The sequence below is a fragment of the Podarcis muralis genome, chromosome 17 (assembly GCF_964188315.1).
Source record: "Podarcis muralis chromosome 17, rPodMur119.hap1.1, whole genome shotgun sequence".
NCBI classification, from domain to species: domain Eukaryota; kingdom Metazoa; phylum Chordata; class Lepidosauria; order Squamata; family Lacertidae; genus Podarcis; species Podarcis muralis.
The window spans coordinates 33,753,635-33,775,739 of record NC_135671.1 but is presented as its reverse complement, the minus strand read 5'-3'; the positions used below and the strand labels follow the sequence as shown (position 1 = coordinate 33,775,739).

Here is a 22,105-nt window from a genome sequence, read left to right as displayed (position 1 = left end):
GCACTGTGGGTTAAACCAAAGAGCCTAGGGCTTGCCGATCAGAAGGTCGGTGGTTCGAATCCCCGCAACGGGGTGAGCTCCCATTGCTCAGTCCCTGCTCCTGCCAACCTAGCAGTTCAAAAGCACCTCAAAGTGCAAGTAGATAAATAGGTACCGCTCCGGCGGGAAGGTAAACGGTGTCCGTGCGCTGCTCTGGTTCGCTAGAAGCGGCTTAGTCATGCTGGCCACATGACCCAGAAGCTGTACCCGGCTCCCTCGGCCAATAAAGCGAGATGAGTGCCGCAACCCCAGAGTTGGTCACGACTGGACCTAATGGTCAGGTCCCTTTACCTTTACCTTTTATACCAGTCCAACCCTGCTGACATTATTGCTCTCTATCACCCCCCCCCTCCCTGCCCCACAATCTTTCCCACAGGCATTTTATGACATGGTTGACACCTCTGAATCAGTTTTCTTCTTCTTCCTTTTCCTGGTATGCCCAGCCAAGTTCCTTGCATAGCTCAGAGTCTCTAAGCTGGGGCCGCCACCACCTTTTATTTCAATTTATATGTCCCCAAAGGATTAGGTTCTCTTGGCGGTTTAGAAACATCAAATGTATACAAACACATCTAGAACTCTACACAACGAAACAGCAAAACCAGTTATAAAAATCAAAGTAGCAAGAACCATCTAAAATCAGTGTAAGTACTCAGATAGCTCAGTGGGTAGAGCATGAGGCTCTTAATTTCAGAGTCGTGGGTTCAAGCATTTCAGGGGTTGGGCTAGATGACCCTCAAGGTCCCTTCCAACTCTACAATTCTGTGGTTCCAAGGTACAACAATTGAAAACCAACGTAAAAGTAGCAAAGGGAAAACTGGTTCTGTTTAGACATAACACCACAAACCATAGCATACCCTCCAACATTTCTCCGATGAAAATAGAGACATCCCTTTCCATAATGATAATTTTGATACAGTGGTGCCCTGCAAGATGAATGCCTCGCAAGACGGAAAACCCGCTAGACGAAAGGGTTTTCCGTTTTGAAGGTGCTTCGCAAAACGAATTTCCCATGGGCTTGCTTCGCAAGACGAAAATATCTTGCGAGTTCCTGCAGGGTTTTTTTCCTCCCCCCCCCCCTTTTTCCCAAGCCGCTAAGCCGCTTATCAGCTGATCCGCTAAGCCGCTTAACAGCTGATCCGCTAAGCAGCTAAACAGCTGATCGCTAAGCCGCTTATCAGCTGATCCGCTAAGCGCTTAACAGCTGATTGCTAAGCCGCTTATCAGCTGATCCGCTTAACAGCTGATCCGCTAAACCGCTAATCAGCTGATCCGCTAAGCCGCTAATAGCGCTAATCCGCTAAGCCGCTAATGGGCTTGCTTCACAAGACGAAAAAACCGCAAGACGAAGAGAATCGCGGAACGGATTCTTTTCGTCTTGCGAGGCACCACTGTATTTATATCCCACACATCTTACTGAGTTGCTCCAGCCACTGTGGGCAGCTTCCAACATATATAAAAACATTTAAAAAACAACAACCCTTCCCTATACAGGATTGCCTTCAGACAGCTCGGGGTTCAGATAACTTCATACCCTCCAAAGTTTCTCCAATGAAAATAGGGACATCCTAAGGAAAAGTGGGACATTCTGGGATCAAATCAGAAACCAGGACGGCTTCTCTAAATCAGGGACGTCCCCGGAAAATTAGGACACTTGGAGGGTCTGCCATAGTGAATCTTTGGCCTGCATAAACTTTTCCTCTAGTACAACCATAAGGAGGAGACTGAAAATCTTTGCTTCCACTTTGAATTGACAAAACAGTTACTGATATGTCACACGCACAAACAAACTGTGGTTAGTCTTATCTGTGGTTTAGAAAAACAAACCAACTTTTGCTTATGATTCTTGCTGGTTTCCCTAAACCTTACGTAACAAAAATCACATTTCTCGGTTTGGGCAAAACTGGTATCTGTGGTTAGCTGAAAACAGAAGATGAAACTCCAGTCTTCTGCATGCAGGAGAAGAAACCCAGAAGCCTACAAGTCCCAGCCTTTATACACATAATCGAAACCATCGCTTTACATGACATACAAGTCAGGTCAGGGTAAACTCTAACTGCAACATGCCGTATATTGTCAAACATTGACTCCACTTGTATGTCACGCTGCCCATTAGTACAGATGCAAATCAGATACTGTCAAAATATATTATTTTCAAATGGTCTATAAATATCAGAGTCACCAGCTTCTGTAGAGCATTAACACCTGCAGTCGGATTTTGCAGATTTTGGGGAGCAATCTGGTTGCAGCTCTAATTTGCGTGAAGAGAATATTACAATCATAGAACGGCTCTTCTTTATTCAGAGGCCAGAACAGAACTGAACTGAAGGGCTCAGTCAGCCTGCTTATATAGAGCTCCAGTACAAGGTAACTGTAACAACTTTCTAAAACTATCCAATCACTGAACGTCACTTTCGATCCTTCATTTGCATAACTATCTACAGTATCCATCCAATCACTGAACATCACTTTCGATCCTTCATTTGCATAACTATCTACAGTATCCATCCAATCACTGAAGGTCACTTTCGATCCTTCATTTGCATAACTATCTACAGTATCCCCCTGCTGGCCCAGGGTGAGAACTTCAGTACATAACAAGTCCAACCCCTGCAATGCCGGGATCTCAACAAAAGCATCCAAGACAGTTGGCCAAAAGTCTGCATTTTTTAGCAACGCAGTTGTTGAACCTTTCCCTTCCAAATTATTTGGACCATGTGCACAAACTACTCGCTTAGCTTAGAGCCATAAATTCAAATTCTTATTTCCCTACTGGTCCTGGGCCATTTAACTGAGCAAGATCCCATGTTTTCCTCAAGAAAACATTCCTAATAAAGAGGCACCTTCTTCCACACCTTGACTGCTGCCTGCTCGCAGCCTAAAGGTTGTTCAGGGTTGCTAAAGAATTTTTAATTTAAATATCGCATTTATAAAAAGCAATTTCTTATAAAATAATAGTGGAAGAAGCTCCGAAGCAGGGGGCTTGAAGAGAGCAATATTGGCCTGAATATAAGCCTCACTTTTTTCCCAAATTCTCACCGTGAAAAGTTAAAGTGCGGCTTAAATTCGTGACCTTACAAAAATTGGCTTTTACAATATTACTATAGGATTTTCTTCTACATTTGCCATTTACAGGTGTGAGTGCCTGTGGAATTTTAAGGGAGCTGCTTATATTCGGGTATTGTCTTTTTTTCTCTCCCCCCTCCCTGAATTTTAAAGGTGTGGCTTATTTGCAGGTGCGGCTTATATTCAGGCCAATACGGTAGTTGTTTCTGGGGAAGAAGCAGACATTGAGGAATACGGGGAAGGATAGGAAGAGAGTTTATTGAAGGGTATACAATTATTTAGATTTGATCTTGAATGCACACTTACACAGTCTAATGTGTCCTTCCCAAACTGTTGCATCAAATCTTCACCATTAACACATGTTAGATCCCAGAATAAAGTCTCTCTCTATAAAAAAAACAGTGGTAAGAAACTCTGGATTCACCTGCATTTTCTCTCCTTCACAGAACCTTGGTTTCCTTTTATTCTACCAGAATCGGGCAGAATAAAATAGCTTCCTTGCTTGTAGACACATCTCCTGTTCTTTTCCCCTGCCATCTGTGAGAAAGCAAAACAAAATGTTCCAACTACTGTCTTGCTCCACCACTGCTTACCGGCTCCATTCGATTCTCTCTCTTTCCCCTGCATTTCCTTGTAAGTGCACCATCTGTTCTATTATTATTTTTTATAAGATATTTATTAAGATTTTTTTAAAGTATTACAATAAAAAATGAAAAAGAAAGAAAATAAATAAATAAATACAAAATACAAAATAAAAAATGGTTAAAAACACTCAAATTTTCCTTTGCTTATTTTTCTTTAGCTTGTTTCCCGGACCTCCTCATACCTCCCTTTTTTGTATTCCAGTTCAGTTTGTTGGTTCAGCAAATCCTTACCCTCTTTATTTATCCTAATCTTTGATCTTAATATAATAAAATTAGATTTTTACCTCTTAACAACCCCTTTTTCATATTCCCTTAGAGCATTACAGCTAGAAACCACTTAATTTCTATCCAACATCGTTCTAACATTCATTAATTTTACAATATTTCTGTAGATAATCTTTGAACTTCTTCCAATCTTCTTCCACCGACTCTTCTCCCTGGTCTCGGATTCTGCCGGTCATTTCTGCCAGTTCCATATAGTCCATCACCTTCATCTGCCATTCTTCCAGGGTGGGTAGATCTTGTGTCTTCCAATACTTTGCGTGTGCACCATCTGTTCTAGCTCAGTTTTAAGTTTATCCCTGAAAGCAAACGGGCACTTTCCTACATGTCTACACATTTGTGGCCAGGGGGAGAAGGAGGATATTGTTGATTATGTATTACATTGCATCCTGTATACTTCCCCCTTTTGAAAGAGATTTTGAAAGGCTTTTGAAAGAGATTCTTCAGTGAGTTTCCTTTAAACAACAGGGTATCAATTTATAGAGATAAATATGTTGCCTGTAAGGTTTCTATGTTTGCTGCAGCTGCCCGAGAGATCAGGAAAAAAAGTTATTGAACTAAACAGGTCCAATGTAGGAATCACCTATATTACAATGCATCTGTCAACTTCATTGATTAATGTTTTTTTAGCAACCATCAGAAATTTGCAATTACATTTGACTATCTACCCCTGCCTCCCGTCTCTGTTGTTTCCCTGTGTCAAGTTATTAGACCTGTGTTCCCATTCATGCACACTGATGGTGTGCTTTAAATGAATAAAAACTGAAAGAGCGTTAGAAACATAAGGTGATTGGCAAAGAATTAACATGACACAACAGTAAGAAATCAATTCTTTATTTGGTACATGTACACTCTCCCCCCCCCCCCTTTAAGGAGAAATTGAGCAAAAAACCTAAGGTGAACTTCAGGAGGGAAGGTGTCCTTCAAACACTGACTCAAACCCATCTCATGGGCTCCAGTTGACGTCTCCATCGTTAAGTGTTACAACCGAAAGTCATCAGTGTGTTAGAAAATTGAGATAAGTCAATGCACAGGTCGTGGAATTCTTCGTCCTGGCATTCATCATCATTTGGCCATTTCTCAATCCAGGTATCCTTGCTAATCATGTAGTTGAAACTGGAAAGGGGAGAAGGGAAGATTTGAATCGGTACTCCACAGGTAAACTGGCTGACCTGAATGGAGTGGATGAATCCAGACATCAGCTGTCAGCTGATGCAGATTGGTGGCAGGAGCAAGCCAGCAGTTAAAGCTGGAGTTAACTCTTTACATGCAAGAACACAACCTGCACAGACTTGGTGGGGTGTCAGTTCTAATGGGCGCAGCAGCTCATCCCTAGTAGGTCTTGCCCCATGGATCAGTTGTCGAGACTGTCTCAGTGTCAATCTCACACCTATGCTGCCTATACTAAGCTGACAGGAGGTTCTGAAAGATTTCTAAGGGAATCGGTGGCAGTGGGAAAGGGTCACAATGATGAACTGTGAGTTATAGTGGCATGAAGTTCCACCAGAAAGTTAAAAATCAAAGAAGCACAAATGCTTATAAACATGTTTATAATAAGTGGGACTGAAGGAATTGTTTCCCTATAAACATATGTTCTCCATGGACCTGATAGTGGAGGAAGCAGAGGATACGTTAAATAAATGAAATACATACTCAGTTTTGGTTTGCCACAGGTCACTGTTGAGGCTCCAGATTAGATAGTCCTTGTTCACCTCCAGATTCAGAGATTCATTGCATCTCTTGTGGCTGATAAACCTGCGGGGCTTGGCTTCTGGGTTTGCATCACTCCCTAGGAATCAGACAAAACAGGCACACGTCTGCGCTTAAATGCTCTGTGTGTAAGGTTTTCTTTTTGCCTCTGAGCTTTCCCTGCAAAAACATGCTCTCTGGTGCTCAAATGGATTCAACATCAATTTGGGTTTCCAAGGATTGCTGTTTGGTCCAATTGAGCTTTAAAGAGTGGGTTTTCAAGGGGAAAGATCCAGAGGGGATGGGAAGTGTTCCGACACAGAGCTTTAAAGCATGGGCTGTGTCTGGGAAAAGTGGAGGAAAGATAAGTGTGGACACGCCCCTATTGTGATCTGAGCCAAGATCCTATCCGAATGTTAAGTTTGGCTTATAAATATACATATATAAGGTCTTGTGGTAGTGTTACATTTTAATGTCAAAATGATTTGTAGTAATGTATGGGGAAGGTTTTTAAGTGGTGATGCCCCAACTTTGGACCTCCTTCACCCCAAGATACAACTGGTACCGATGCTGTTCAGCTTCGGGTATCAAGTAAAGACCGAGTTATTACTCATCAGAAAAAGGTTTGTTATTCATAATCAGGGTGGATTGCATTTAATTCAAATCAATATAAATCACTAGTCAGTAAGGCTTGATTTAAATCTTCTTCTTTTTTACAAAAAGACATTGTTGCTGGTATAATCTTAATATTTACAACCAGATGAAGATTTCATTTTTGGAATAATAAATTTTCAGAGTAGTTTTTACAGTTATATTAAAAAATTACTGATTTGGTTATAGTGCAAGGACTGCTGCCTTTCAGGGAAGTTTCTGAAGAACCTTGGGGTCCCATAACAACACAGACTGAATATCACTGGCCAAAAGCAAGTGTTTAAATCAATAAATATTTTTATAAACAGTCCCTGCTTTTGTATCCAAGGCATGTTTTTCTTAAGGAGGATAATTCTTACCTGCTTTAATAATTTCCAGAACTTCCATGAAGTAGTTGTTATAATCATTTTCTTCTTCTATATGACTCAGCTTGGTTTTGTACACTTCAAAACATAGACAGAGAAAAGCCATTAATTGATTGTTGCATGTTTTCCACATAAAAGGATTAACAAGTCATTCAGCTTGTATTGTGTTTTCATGAAGGTCCATGCCATGGGTAGGCAAACTAAGGCCCAGGGGCCGGATCTGGCCTAATCGCCTTCTCAATCCGGCCCACAGATGGTCCGGGTTATTTGTGGGGCATAGGAATTAGTTCATCCCCCCCCCCCATATAGTCTGGGCCCCCCATAAGGTCTGAGGGACAGTGGACCGGCCCCCTGCTGAAAAACTTTGCTGACCCCTGGTCTAAGCTCCCATCAGTGGCACCTCATCAGCAGTGCTGCTAACATTTCTGGAGAGACGGAAAATCTGTTTGCATTTTGGCCCCTGTATATACAGAGCCTCCTCATCGGTTCAGGTCTAATTCTAGAATACATAAGTTCTTTTGTGATAGATTGGAGACTCTACATACACCAACAAACTGTAATACAGTGTCCACAGTGCCTGTTTTCTGTGTTGCAGCAACTCACCATGTGGAGGGAAGCAGCCCGACCATGAGAAAATGCAAAGCAGCCACCCCCCAAGGGTTGCTAAGGTGTTGGTGGTCATTAACATGAAAACCCATCCACTCCTGAATTTACAGGGCTTGGCAATCTAAACTTCAGTTACCATAATCCACTCCTGGCTTGCAGGCTGCTTCCATTCGTGCATGAACATCAACAGGGTTATCTGCATCGTTCTGCAAGAAGCAGTTGTCTTTGGGAAAAGAGGAAAGAGACAAAATGAAGACATGGAAGTTGTACCTGAAAGTCCCTCATTGTTTCTGGGATAGATGCGATAGAGACTGATGTTTGTGGCTGCCAAATCTCCAAATATTTCTGGATTCAAGCAGCATTTATTCACATTGCGATCCTCTTTGCTTACCCATGAGCCCACCTCAGGAGATTTTCAGAACTTATGGAGAAAATTTAGTTTATCCAGAAATTGACATTTTAATAGGAAATGTATTAGTAGTCATAAATGGAACATCAATTAAGAATATGCTGAAAAGAAACTGGAAGAAGTGCAATCAATTAGTGATGGACAAACTCCCCTTGGTCCGATTTAGAATTGCACCCAAAGTTGGGAAACTCTTCATTTCTCTCTCGCAAACACCAGTCCAATTCTGAAAACCAGATCCCGTTCTGTTCCCAGCTTCCATCATCAAGAGCCCTTGGGGGAATCTGAATGACAACCTTCAACTACAATATTAAAGATTCAAGTAGGTAGCCATGTTGGTCTGACGCAGTCAAAATAAATTAAAAAATTAAAAAATTGTCCAGTAGCACCTTAGAGACCAACTAAGTTTGTTCTGGGTATAAGCTTTCGTGTGCATGCACACTTCTTCAGACGCTCTGAAACAGAAGTCACCAGACCCTTATATATAGTGGGAGGGTGGGGGGTTCCTCAGAAGGGTAGTAATACTACAATATTAAAATCAGTTAAAACACTTTACAACCAGGAGAATGGAATGGGTCCTAAAAATGTAACTTAGGTATCAAAGATCAGGGAAAAGAGATGTCTCTTCGGCATACAATGAAAGCTATACTGTGAAGGTGCCTGACTTATCTCTGTGGGAAAGGAATTCCACAACTTAGGCACTACCACACAGAATACCCTCTCCTCCACCACAGACTACAAACAGTCTTCCCTCTCCCCTCTATTTCACATTTCTATTATACTGAACCAATAGTGCCAAGTAACTCCAATAGCATAATCTTTCCATTGTGTCTGAAGATCTCATGAAGTGTGGAGCTCTGGGGGGAAAGGCATATAGGACCAAGCTTGGCACAATGGTGTTTTTATTGCAGGGAATTTGACTGTTCATTGGCAATTAGGGGTAGATAGCCTTCAGGTGACGTTGAAATTACGGGTCCCAGAAAAAAGTATTAAATATTATTATAGTATATAGTGGTACCTCGGGTTAAGAATTTAATTCATTCTGGAGGTCCGTTCTTAACCTGAAACCTGAAACTGTTCTTAACCTGAGGTACCACTTTAGCTAATGGGGCCTCCCGCTGCCGCCGCACAATTTCTGTTCTTATCCTGAAGCAAAGTTCTTAACCCGAGTTACTATTTCTGGGTTAGCAGAGTCTTAACCTGAAGTGTCTGTAACCCGACGTACCACTGTATTTAGTATTTTAGATTATTGTGTGTGTGTGTGTGTGTGTGTGTGTGTGTGTTCTGGCACCTCTCAGGTGGGCACCATTGCCATTCTAAGAGAATGAGGGAGGTGTTCATGGTGAGTTCTGGAACCTCTTTTTCTAGAAAAATAGCACTATATATTCGTATTATAAGAATATAGGATTATAATATAAGAAAAAAAATCCTTGGATAATAGAAAGATTTATTATATATTTATTCATACCCCACCTTTCTCCCTGACAGGGACTCAAGGCAACGTACAGATAAAAAAAGGAACTGATAAAACTATGGGGGGACAACAAAAAAATCATTAAAAGCAATTAAACATGAATAGACTTAAAACTGTATATAATATAAAAGATCTATTAAAAACATACAAATAATTGCAATAAAAACAGCACAGCACCAACCCTTTCATTAAAAGTAAAAAAGGTAAAGGGACCCCTGACCATTAGGTCCAGTCGTGACCGACTCTGGGGTTGCGGCACTCATCTCGCTTTATTGGCCAAGATCTCAAAAGCCTGCTGGAATAAAAAGATCTTCACCTGCTGGAAAAAAGACATGAAGGAGAGAGCCTGTCTGGCTTCTCCAGGGAGGGAGTTCCAAAGTCCGGAAGCAGCCACCAAGAAGGCCTTTCATCAAACTACTGAAGCATAAGTCCAAACCCATCATTAGTGATTTTGCCAAATTTTGTAAAGACCTGGTTCTTTTAATAGCAACCCCACCCCTCGCTATGGCACCTTAGATCATGGATACACCCTAGATTAATTCCTGTAATTCAGAAACCACAAATGTCTACAGGACCTTTGTTTCCATGCTGACCAACCCTCCCCGCATCCCCAGAGCTGTGTTTGGATGACTGGAAGCAGCATCTCTGCTTCGCCCCCTGCCTTACCTTCTGCACATCGGCAAACTTCGCCATGGCATATCTTATCGAGGAGGCCACTCCCTTTGGAGGGATGGTAGAACTTGGTGCATTGCTCATCTGAAAGAAGGAATGAAAAGAGAGGTCCTTACTTCCACACTGACACGCCTGTTTGGCTCACCGATTTAATTCCCTAGTGGGGGGGGGGGGTTTGATTCCATAAGATAAGCCTTAGGAAATGCACAGAGCAGGAGTGGGTGACCCGTTTCTCCCAAGTGATACATCACCCTGACTTAATGCTGGGAAACCCATCAAGAGGGCTTCTTTTCTACTGTCCAGTGTACAACCAGCTACGTAAACACGTGTTATTCCCCTTTTTGAGTAGTTTTAACATCATGTCACAATGGAAATATCAGATTCTACCTGTCTGATATTAACCTGGAAGTACCTGCAAGGGTGGCTGAGTTTCTGTCAATAGTATCTCTTAAGGGTGGTGAATGAAAAGGTTTAGCGGGAAGACACTCCAATGAAAATTTATGTTACTATATCTTATATGGCTGCTTGTGTGTGGGTGTACACACACACTGTGTGTGTGTGTGTGTGTGTGTGTGTGTGTGTGTGTGTGTATACAGTGGTACCTCTGGTTAAGAACTTAATTCGTTCCGGAGGTCCGTTCTTAACCGGAAACTGTTCTTAACCTGAAGCACCACTTTAGCTAATAGGGCCTCCTGCTGCCTCCGCCATGCAATTTCTGTTCTCATCCTGAAGTAAAGTTCTTAACCCAAGGTACTGTTAGGATATTTCCATTCCACCTTAAAAGGGAGCAGGCTTTGTGAGTCACAGAGTCTGTGTATTTCCTGTTCACAGGAAGTTTCTCTTTTGTATATAGCTTTCGTTTTTGCTCTCTCTGTGCCTGGACACGCAGGCAGGCAGTCATGTTTTTCTTTGTTCTGACCAACGCTGAATAAAGTTGTAAATAATGCTCTCCTGGGTGCATCTTTCGTTGTGCAAACACTGCAAAGGGCGTGCACCAGTCCTTGGAATGTGGAATACTGTTTCTGAGGCTTGTGTCGCTAATTGACTGATACTGCGTTTCTACGGGAGATCGATGGATCGTCCGGAGACGTGGGGGCATGATGGCCTTTGTCTCCCTGGCAGTATCCCAACAGATACTACTTCTGGGTTAGTGGGGTCTGTAACCTGAAGCGTTTGTAACCCGAAGTGTTTGTAACCTGAGGTACCAATATATATATTTTATGGATCTTTCAAGATGTTCTATATCTGTAATGCCTAATAAAGGTTTGGAAAGAAAGAAAGAAAGAAAGAAAGAAAGAAAGAAAGAAAGAAAGAAAGAAAGAAAGAAAGTATTCTGCCTTTCTTATGTGCACCCTGGGTGGGTTAGTGGGAGAGGAAACTAGGAGCCAGGCCACCCTGGTTTTGTTCACTGCCCTTGGAAGGAAATTATATCTGGCTGCTTAGAGCAGGGATGTTGCTGAGCTGAGTGCTACTTGTGGGCCTCTGCTCTCTTGTCATTTGCCTTTTGTTCTCAGAATCCTTACTCCTATTTGGCTGGGTTCTACTATGCCGAGACCACTGGAAGAGCTGCATGTCATGTTCAGGGAATCCAGCTTGTGTTTTATGTCCTTCAGTTCAACAAAGCCGAGAGTAGTTTCAGACTAAGTTTAAGGTCACTATCCTTCATGTAAAGTGTACATTTTGCACTAAAAAAACTAGTAAACGACCCCTGGACCGTTAAGTCCAGTCAAAGGAGACTATGGGGTTGCGGCGCTCATCTCGCTTTCAGGCCGAGGGAGCCAGCGTTTGTCCACAGACAGCTTTCTGGGTCATGTGGTCAGCACAACTAAACCGCTTCTGGCACAATGGAGTACCGTGATGGAAACCAGAGCACACGGAAACACAGTTTAGCTTCCCGCTGCGACGGTGCCTGTTTATCTACTTGCACTTTGGCATGCTTTTGAACTGCTAGGTTGGCAGGAGCTGGGACAGAGCAAAGGGAGCTCACCCCACCCGGATTCAAACCGCCGACCTTCTGATCAGCAAGCCCATTTTACACTACGGTAGTCATTACCTAGATTGTAATAGCTGTACACCTTGACAGATCCTGGCTGAATGAGACCTACTTCAAAATATTTGTAAGCTTTAAACTGCAAACATTCCTCCTCTGTGTGAGAAACCTAGGATGGGAAAACAAAAGAGAAAACAAGTCTTTGGGTGCCAGCTTTTAAATGGTTACTCTCAGCTATGCCAGTTATTCCCAGAACCTCTCCCGCAAGTGTTTACCTTGTCCAGATAGATGATGAGGTTCCCTCTTTCAGACATGGCATCGTTGATGTCAAACTTGGAGATGTATCTGTCGACTCCCTCAGAAAGCTGAACACAGAATGAGAACAATTGACATCATTGGCACCAAGGGTTGGAGTTAACCCAAGCATGCAACCCCTCAGGGGTAGAGCATTTCATCTAGAGGAAATTTGGAGGTGCCAGGCTTCAGATAGGCACCTGAAGGATTTCAAGAGAGGCAGAACGAATTTTCACACAGCTAGAGAAATTTGTCGGGGAAATTCCACAGAACTCTCAGTCATGCTTGCCAGGGCAGGGGCAATATCAAAGTCCCTGTATCTGTGATTGATAAGGTTCCCAGCATCCCTCAGGGAGCTTTTGCCCATCCTTGAGCCGTTTCCCTTTGATCTCTTGCAGCCCATGGCTGCTAAATTTAACTGTGCCCCTTTAAATGAAGGAACTGCTCTCAGCAAAGGTAAGACTTGCTAGAAACAGAGGGAGAGCTGCAGCTCCTATTTGAGCCTCAGTCTGAGGATAACTCCTGCTAAAGTAACCTCCGAGCTCTGCTCTAGTAAGGGTCCAGTCTGAACTGTACAAGGACACTAATACAAATCATAAAGAATAACAGATAATAAAAAGATGCCAATTTTGGCCAGGGTCACAATTGCGCAGACCCCTGTCTTCAATAAACTGATATTAAACAGGCATCTCTGTTGCATCTAGCCTAGTAAGCTGCTGTTTCATAGCAGGAGAACTGGTGGCGCACAGATGATAAATCCTATTCCATTCTCTCTGGATATCTGTTTAAAGTTTTTCACTGACTGTAGTGAATTTTCCAGTGCAATACCCTCAAACAACATCTTGAGCAGTTGGTTTCAGCATCACTTACCCTCTTGAGATCTTCAGTGTCAGGTGCAAAACCAGTAAGCATGGAGACATCAATGATCGACATTGTGGCATCAACTTTACCAAGATACCTAGAATCAGTGACAGAGGAAAAATGACACCGGAGTGAATTTCATAGTTTAAAAATAGGTATGGCTTCAGTTCTATCTGCTTCCCATATTAATGTTATTGCAATAAGCCAATTCTCAGGCTTTTAGGTTTCAACACTGAGAACCAGAGAGGATGAAGGGAAGTACAATGTGATCAACTTGGTTAATGCACAACACCTTGAAAGGATTTAGAATGACAGCTTCCCACAACCTCAGCATCCTAACAGTTTAAAACTGAATACAAGCAGCAGAAGTGAAAATATACCATCACCACAAGCTTAACCCCTGTCCAGAAGGCTGGGCAAAGAGGTGTGCCTTTACCTCCTGTCTAAATGAAAATACAGTGGTACCTCAGTTTTCAAACGTAATCCGTTCCGGAAGGCCGTTCAAGTTCTGAGACATTCAAAAACCAAAAACTCAACACGGAAGCTTCAGTACGGAAAAATCAACATGGAAGACTCAGTACAGAAGCCGCATGGCATGTTCGACTTCTGAGGCATGTTCAAAAACCGAAGCGTTCACTTCTGGGTTTACGCCATTTGAAAACCGAAATGTTTGTCAACGTAGACGTTCAAAAACCGAGGTACCACTGTATTGTAAAAGCAAGGTGTGCCTCACAAGGAAGGCTCTTCCAGTGCTGCAGGGCCACTGCAGAGTGTCTACTGAAGTATCTAAATACTAAAATTTTTAGGTTATTCATCAACTTTTTGAAATAGGGCAGCCCTACATTACACAGCTGCATAAGAACAAGCCTCACTCCTCGTCCCTCAGTCATTATACATCTGGCAAGCTGTCCACCTTTTTAAAAAGAAGAAGAAAGGGCACACATAACTGAAAGAACACCTCCTCCCATATCAGTGTGTGTGTTTGTTTAAATCATGGGTAGGCAAACTGAGGCCCAGGGGCCTGATCCGGCCCAATCGCCTTCTAAATCCAGCCCTCAGACGGTCCGAGAATCAGTGTGTTTTTACATGAGTAGAATGTGTGCTTTTATTTAAAATGCATCTCTGGGTTATTTGTGGGGCGTAGAAATTCGTTCATTTGGGTTTTTTTCAAAATATAGTCTGGCCCCCCACAAGGTCTGAGGGATAGTGGACCAGCCCCCTGCTGTAAAAGTTTGCTGACCCCTGCCCTGGTTTAGCTCTCCAAAGGAAGTCCACTTGGAGGTAGATTTGTGGAGTGAGGTTTGCAGTGCAGTGGCCCAGAGGGAGACTTTAAGAGTCAAAATATTCCCAACTCCTGAAGCGTTCAGACAAAGCTGAGTAAGTTATTTTTCATGCTAAGCCACCTTTGATGTTTCTCCTGGTTGTTCCTCTGAATGTTCAGTGATGACAACGTATGTCTATATTGAAAGCCCCCAATGCTCACCTGGTGCAGATTTTGATCCTGACTGCACCCTTGGCTCCCTTTTCCTGCCTGCTACCTTGAAATTGGGGGAAAGAGAAAAGAATTAGTCACTTTGTAAAATTCCATGCAGTGTCGATCTTAGGTGTTTTGCAGAAGAGCTAACAGGCTGGGTTGTCCATTTATGAAAAAGGGATTCGTCCATACCTGCCACTGCTGGCCTGCCCACCAACAGGGCCCTTCCTGAAGGATGTCATGCCCATGTTTAAACCAGGTGTGGGGACCTGTAGCATTCCAGATGTTGTTGGACCACAACCCTGAGCCCCTGAGCCCTGGCCATGCTTCCTGGGACTGATGAGACATGGAGTCCAACAACTTGCCTCATCTAAATTTCCAGCCCGCATAATAGATCACAAGACATGGTGTATGCACACCATTTGAATGGCAATGCCCAGAAACATTGGGGGGGGGGCTGGCCTCCTCAAATATTTTATGGGGGGTGGTGGAATACCTTAGCTCTAGCAAACCTAAGCCCACCATTCATACTTACTCAGCTGGACATTTTCAACAGAAACTTGCAGAGAAAAACTTTTGCACTGCTCTGCGCTCTCCTGTAGCTTTGCATTATACACCGTCACTATGGTCATAATTGCTTTTCCTTGACCAGATGCTTTCACAATGAAATCTTTATTGAGCTTGGTCTGAAAAAACAAAAAGAGTCAGTGTGCCTTTAGTCTGATTCTCTCTTGACACATTCAATTTTATTGATTGCTATTACTCTTTTATTAAGTTGTAGTAGAGGTGAGATATAACACTATGACGCAAGCAAACAGATGGCAAATCCACATTTTTTTGTGATTATAAAGTCCTCATAAAAAAATATTCACCATTCACCGTGGCTAAACACTGCAAGGCAGCATACCAAAGCATTATTTGTCAGTTTGCATTTCTTAGTACAGAAAGTATTGATCTGATGTGTAGAAATCTTTCCTATTCCAATTAATTCAAGAGGGTTCTGGAAGCGTCCATGTGTGGAAGAAACAAGCAGAAAGTTCATGATGTTTGGGATATTCCTTCAGAGAAGCTCAGAACAGCTGGTTTAAACTGGTTCTGTTATCTCTTTCTGTCAAGGTCATGCTGACTACAATAAGAGGCCAGAAGGAGCCTGGGTTTCACTTTCTCTTTCTATCTCTCCTTTCCTTCTGGTGTGGTGTTCTGTATATAGTGTTAAGGTTTAGTCTTATTATAAGTTTTTGTAAGTTTAAGTTAAGTCTGCTGCAACTGGATTTCTTATGGACAGAGCCAGTCCTGAATGTATTGGGATTTGTGACCATTATGCGCATTTGCCTCCAGTAGCAGTAAAGTTCTGCTGGATGAAATACAATTGCCTCTTGTCTATTTTGGGGGAATCCTGCAATGTGTTTAAGTTTTTACTCTGCTAACTATACAGTGGAATCCGCTCTGGATCAATAGTTGATAGTTGAAAGACCTACATTGGCTCCCAGTACATTTCCGAGCACAATTCAAAGTGTTGGTGCTGACCTTTAAAGCCCTAAACGGTCTCGGTCCAGTATATCTGAAGGAGCGTCTCCTCCCCCATCATTCTGCCCAGACACTGAGGTCCAGTGTTGAGGGCCTTCTGGCGGTTCCCTCACTGCGAGAGGCCAAGTTACAGGGAACCAGGCAGAGGGCCTTCTCGGTAGTGGCGCCTGCTCTGTGGAACGCCCTCCCATCAGATGTCAAAGCGATAAACAACTACCTGACATTCAGAAGACATCTGAAGGCAGCCCTGTTCAGGGAAGTTTTTAATATGTGACATTTTTGTGTATTTTTCATCTTTGTTGGAAGCCGCCCAGAGTGGCTGGGGAAACCCAGCCAGATGTGCGGGGTACAAATAATAATAATAATAATAATAATAATAATAATAATAATAATTATTATTATTATTATTATTATTATTATTATTATGAGTAGAATTCCATGACATATTTAGCGATGGGCGTCCATTTATTTAAAGCTGGCATTAAGTCAGATATGGTGTTGAGGGCACTTCAGCATGACATTGTAGAAAGTAGTTTCGGCCTACCGTGGCGTCTTATATCGTTGTGTTTGTGTTTCATTGACATTTTTTGCTGGGTCGCACTCCTCCCCTCAGCTCTTGCAACAAGCCAAGTTCAAAATCTAGCCACAGAGTAATAAACAATTATTTCCAGAGGGGGAAATATTAAGTAAATATCATTCGTTCAAAGGAAAGCTGTACCTCTGCTGATCGTAATAAGAGTGCGCTGGCGTAGTCAATACGGAAAGTAATCATCTCTCGACGTCCTGGCAGTTTAATAGAAACTGCCAGCTCTATCTCCTTATGGGTAGGGATGTCGATCTCATACTGGGCAAGAGCTTGGAAAACCATGACGGTTGCCTGAAACGGGAGGAAGAAGATGGAGTCCAATGAGTTCAGCCTGCAGTCAGCGCTGGCCGGACCATGAGCTGGGATGAGGCAGCCACCTCAGGCAGCAGAACCCCAAGAGGTGGTGCCCCATGGGCACCTCACCTGCCCTTCCATCTCCACTGGCAGCAGAGAAGCAGCGGCAGCATTGGCGGCTTCGGGTGAGATGTTGCCGAGATTTCGCAAGACCTATTCCATTGCCCCTGCGACCAAGATAAGGGAGGCTTCAGCAGCAGGGCAGTGGTGGTGGCTCAGCACCTGCTTGCAGTGGCTATCTAGACAGGGACCTTAGCATAAAGGAAATGAGAGCAGAGAGGACTTCCGGTTGGTCGCCCGATATGGCGGACGGAGCTCTTTCAGCTGAAAGAGCCCCAGCGCTTTGAAGATTGGGGTGATCGCGAGAGCATTGCGGAACCCCGAAGAAACCCTCAGATCGAGCATTCTGAGGACCTGGTGTTCTGGCGGGTGCCCTGAGCGACTCCTGTGCTCCCCGTTAAGCTCTAATAAGAGCCCCGAGAGCGAGCGGGGTCGGAGACGTGGGCACTGTGGAATTGGCTCACTTTCTCCACAGCGCAAAGCTCCGAGTCTGGCAATCATGAGCGACCAATTTCTCTGACTAAATTAAGATTTGAAAATTGGGAGTAAAAAAAAAGAAAGGACTTAAATTCGGACTTTTAAATTGGATTGAAAGGGATTTAAATACGGAGGTCGATCCCTTTCCGCTGAAACAAAAGTGAAAGCAGTGACAGCTGACCGAAGCCGTAACTTTAAAAGACTTGCTAAAAACGTTCAAGAAACAATTTTAAGCCCCTCTTTCTGCAGATCAGATATATGACACAGAAAGTCTGTGAACAGGATCTCCTACAAAGTTATTAATATCCGTTATGAGAGGCCCTGATTCAGTTTGGAGCAATTCCTTAACTGCACCACTTTTCAGATAAAAATCACCCCCTGTAAGCTATTATTTGCCCTGCTGATCAAAACATGTGGGTAGCTCTACGATAAAGGGGATAAGGAGGAAGCATCATCTCACCCCTCCTCTGCTGTAAAGCATCGTCTCCTAAGTAGTGGGGTAGTAGAGATGGGGGGGGCAGGAATCACCTCTGGCAACCAATGCATGCCTTTGGTTTCAGATAGTACAGGGGCAGACAAGTCTAAGAAGCCTGGGACAAAAAAATGCCGGGCCCTCTAGCGGCTATGGTGGCTCCTTTACCAGAAGGATTGGATTTAGCGTTAACTCTGGAAATGCATACTCAATTCTGACCAAACTAAGCCTCCTAGAGCAAAATCTACATTAGGGCAATGTCAGGGGACTGCCATCGGAACAGGGGAGGGAGCCAGGGAGCCCATTGGGATACAGAGAGCCTCCAAAGCTCCTGAGAAGCAGTTCCACTTCCAGTGGTGGGGAAAGCCACACCTCCAGTGGAGAAGAGAGGGAAGGGGCCAGCCAAGCGAGGAGAGGGCTCGAGGATGCTGCTGAGAGCCCCAGCACCTCACCTCGCCAGGCTGGGCAGGAGGGACGCACGCCCCTTCCATCACCCAGCTTGCGCAGAGGGGTGAAACGCAAAGAGGGGAGGTGGAGGCTTGGGGTACCGAAGTTCTTATGCTGGGCGAGAAGCCGGAAGGGGCCACTCCCGGATTATGCAAGTGACTAAGACGGACATGAACTTTGTTGATCTGCACTGTAAATAAAACCTGTAAAACCTTTGTTGATCTGCACTGTACAATAAAACCTGTAAAAGACAGGTCAGAGTCCTGCCTGGTTACTCACGAGCAACCACCAACAGCATCTGACAGGTAAGTAAAAAGATAAAGGGACCCCTGACCATTAGGTCCAGTCATGATCGACTCTGGGGTTGTGGCGCTCATCTCGCTTTATTGGCCGAGGGAGCCGGCATACAGCTTCCAGGTCACATGGCCAGCATGACTAAGCTGCTTCTGGCGAACCAGAGCAGCGCACAGAAACGCCGTTTACCTTCCCGCCGGAGCAGTACCTATTTATCTATTTGCACTTTGATGTGCTTTCGAACTGCTAGGTTGGCAGGAAGCAACAAAAACAAACATGGAAAGTAGCTGCAGTTGAACATGTAATTTGGCCATCAGCCACACCTAGTTTTTCCTGAAGTGATTAACCAGTGCCTGAACTGTAGCACCATCTGAGTCTACTGATTGGGGTGGGTACGGAGGTACATGGCTATATGTGGAGCCCTCCCCTCCCCACATTTAAGATATTAACATGACAAACTTAAAAGCTATGGTAGAAGCTGGACACATTAGTTTTCAAAGTGTCGGGAATTGTTTTGTATGGAGGTCACCCCACCAGCAATCTAAAGTGGTGTAGCCCAGACACAGGCTGATCACTTCACTCAAAACTAGGTGCAAATGCAGGCTACAGTTCAGTTTTTAAGCAGAAGGGGAATAAAGCAAACAATCACCTGGGTTTGTCCATATGTCCCGTCATAAAACTTCTGCTTTGTCAGCCATTTGACTATGGGACCAACAGCATCAAACTTCCTCATTTTCAGCAAGGCCAGCAGAGCATAGGATGTGCCTTCGATGTTGTAGGTGTGAGCCTTATATTCCTCCCAGCGATTCTTACCTAAATACCAGCAATGAAACAGATCCTCGTTAAACAGATCCTGATGGGCGGATGAGCTCAATGTCTTAAGGACCCACCCAGTTCCCACCAGTTTCCATTCAGAGATTATCAATGTACTGCATAATACATTATAAATTAAAAACTGCCTGTCACCTCTCAGTTGCCTGCAAGCATCCTCCCTCCCCCAGCCATTGGCCAAGCTGCTGTGATGAAGCATTTGTTTATGAACAGATTTACAACAGACATGGAAGCGCAGAATTTTGAAAACCAGTGCAAGAAACAAAACATCCATTTGTCATAGAATGGTAGAATTGGAAGGGATCCCAAGTGTCATCTAGACCACCCCCTTGTTTAAAGGAAGAAGCCACCCCCCCTTGTTTAAAGGAAGAAACCATTAAAAGACAGCCCTGAGGCTCATCCACACGGGCACAAACACCCACAACCACACAGCATTTCAGCCATTCTTTTTCAGGCTTCACACACTGATTCCATAAACTTAAGAGTCTGGGACTCAAACATTGCTTCTGCTCCTCGTCAGCTCAGGCATCCCCTTCCAACAAGTAAAGCAAATGCAAAAAGTCCCTTTCCCCTCCACTGTTGTATTTGGCTTCATTTGGCACCCACAACCACCACGGGGCCCTTTCCTTCTTGTGCTGCTCTGCAAACACAACCTTTCCATTTCTCCCCAACAGCAGAAGGAACAAGGCAGCCAGGAGGGAGAGGGAAGGGTGCATGGAGTCAGCATATACTCCCTTGGTACTCTGGAAAGCATTCCCAGTTCCCACAGGGCAGCCGCTTACGGGCTGCTTTTGGCCTGGCTGCTACCACTGTCCTCCTTCCTAGAAGTCTTCCAAGCTGCTCCTTACATGAGCAGCTCATCTTCAAAACCTGGCCATGTTTTTCCTTGCATTGAGTGTGCTGCCGCAAACGTACCTCTTGATGCTTCCATGAGTACCTTGTCATCATTAAGCCTTCCTGCCAGGGCTAAAGCATAAGCCGTGAGGGCCACGGTGTAAGGTCTTTGCAACTTCCCATATTGTCTTAATAAATACTCAGAAGCTTTGGTGATGCTGCTCTCTAGAATCTGGGTAAAAAGGACAAAATATACACTGTAGGAGTGTTTGGGAGAACAACTGCAGACATTATGTATTTCATGCAAACATAATGCAATGTCCTCCTGCTCTTCTTAGCAACGAGAAACTCCAGGGGCTGCACTACTGAGCCCAGTCTCCTTTGGTTGAGAAAGTAAATTAGATTCAGGGAGCCTTTCTAAAATCTGTCTTATTTATAAATATACAAGCAGAGCAGAGCAGAGCAGGAGCAAATGGTCACTTCTACAAGCAGGCATCAGATCCTGATAGAGCGCTCCTGCCAGAATCTTATTTATAAATTTATCTTCCCACTATTCTTACTACCACAGAAATGGAAAAACTCAAGGCTGCTTAAGAAAAAAGGGAAAAAAACCATTAAATAACAAATAAAATAACACACAAACAGCAGCAGTTAATAATGGAGACCTCTCTCACCTCCCTGCCAGCCAAAACTCAGAGGGATGTCCAAAAAGGACTGTTAGGGGTGGACAGGTACTTACATTGACTTGATCCTTGCAGATGTCTTTGGACTCCAGCAATGCAATCAGGACGAAAGCTGTTAATGACACTTCTGGTTCAGCGCCCTTATAACCTCCCTGGAAGGAAGCAGAGGGGGGGGGGGGGAGAACAATTGAATGTGTTTGGTTCACACAAACAGATCTCCCACCAAAAACATAGCTCAGAAGTACAGGCAGTTGGGGGTGATGTGGAGGCAGGGAAAGCAAGCCTGAACATACCAGAAATTTGACCACCTTAGAAAATTAAGAACCCAAAGGATTTTAAAGACATATATGTCTTCCACTTTCCCCCATCTTTTGCAGATTGCATATCCCCTGGGAAGCTATTTGCCTTTGTGGTTTGCACAACGACAGCACTACAGAAAAGTAACACAGCAGCCACAGTGGTAGGTAGGGGTATGTCTCACCACCATGTCCTCTTTGTGAACCCCTCCATAAAGAACCTGGCCTGCAGGAAACTGTCATCGGACAAAAGGCTTGAGGGACCACCTGCCTGCAATACAGTCTATTGTTATTTTTACTATTGTTAGCCGCTCTGAGCCTGGCTTCGGCTGGGAAGGGCGGGATATAAATTTTAAATTATTATTATTATTATTATTATTGACTGATTCTTCTGAATTAGGAACCAGAAAATACATGGATTTATTATCAGAAAGGACAAGCAGCAGAAAGAAATCATACCACCATCTCTCTGTGCGCAAACACAGATTATGTATCTAAGCCAGGGGTGCCCAAACTTTTTTCAAAGAGGGCCAGATTTGATGAAGTGACCATTTGTGAGGGCTGACCAAAACTGTTGACCATTTTTTAGGACTGAAGCTGTGGAGCTTTTTTTAGGGTTGAACTTGTTGAGCTTGTTTGACCCCAAGAAATAAACTGCCACAGGGGCTGCATAAACAGACTTTAGGCATGCCTGATCTAAGCAATGTGGATAGATAGATCAACATAGATCAGGT

At 43.8% G+C, this 22,105-nt stretch overlaps 1 protein-coding gene across 1 annotated transcript in view; it reads right to left on the bottom strand.

Annotated features, from left to right (window-relative positions):
- Positions 1-4,846: 4,846 nt before the first annotated feature.
- Positions 4,847-22,105, bottom strand: part of LOC114587899 (A.superbus venom factor 1-like) — a 56,423-nt gene continuing 39,164 nt past the window's right edge. Inside the window, exons 27-40 of the mRNA XM_077921305.1 lie at positions 21,132-21,227; positions 20,474-20,624; positions 19,377-19,540; positions 16,756-16,914; positions 15,046-15,196; positions 14,520-14,574; positions 13,046-13,133; positions 12,157-12,246; positions 11,945-12,050; positions 9,886-9,975; positions 7,476-7,562; positions 6,728-6,811; positions 5,682-5,817; positions 4,847-5,144 (exon numbers count right to left, since the gene is read on the bottom strand). Of these exons, the coding sequence (XP_077777431.1) occupies positions 5,003-5,144; positions 5,682-5,817; positions 6,728-6,811; positions 7,476-7,562; positions 9,886-9,975; positions 11,945-12,050; positions 12,157-12,246; positions 13,046-13,133; positions 14,520-14,574; positions 15,046-15,196; positions 16,756-16,914; positions 19,377-19,540; positions 20,474-20,624; positions 21,132-21,227 (1,599 nt within the window). The 3' untranslated portion in view covers positions 4,847-5,002. The remainder of the gene's footprint in view (positions 5,145-5,681; positions 5,818-6,727; positions 6,812-7,475; positions 7,563-9,885; positions 9,976-11,944; positions 12,051-12,156; positions 12,247-13,045; positions 13,134-14,519; positions 14,575-15,045; positions 15,197-16,755; positions 16,915-19,376; positions 19,541-20,473; positions 20,625-21,131; positions 21,228-22,105) is intronic.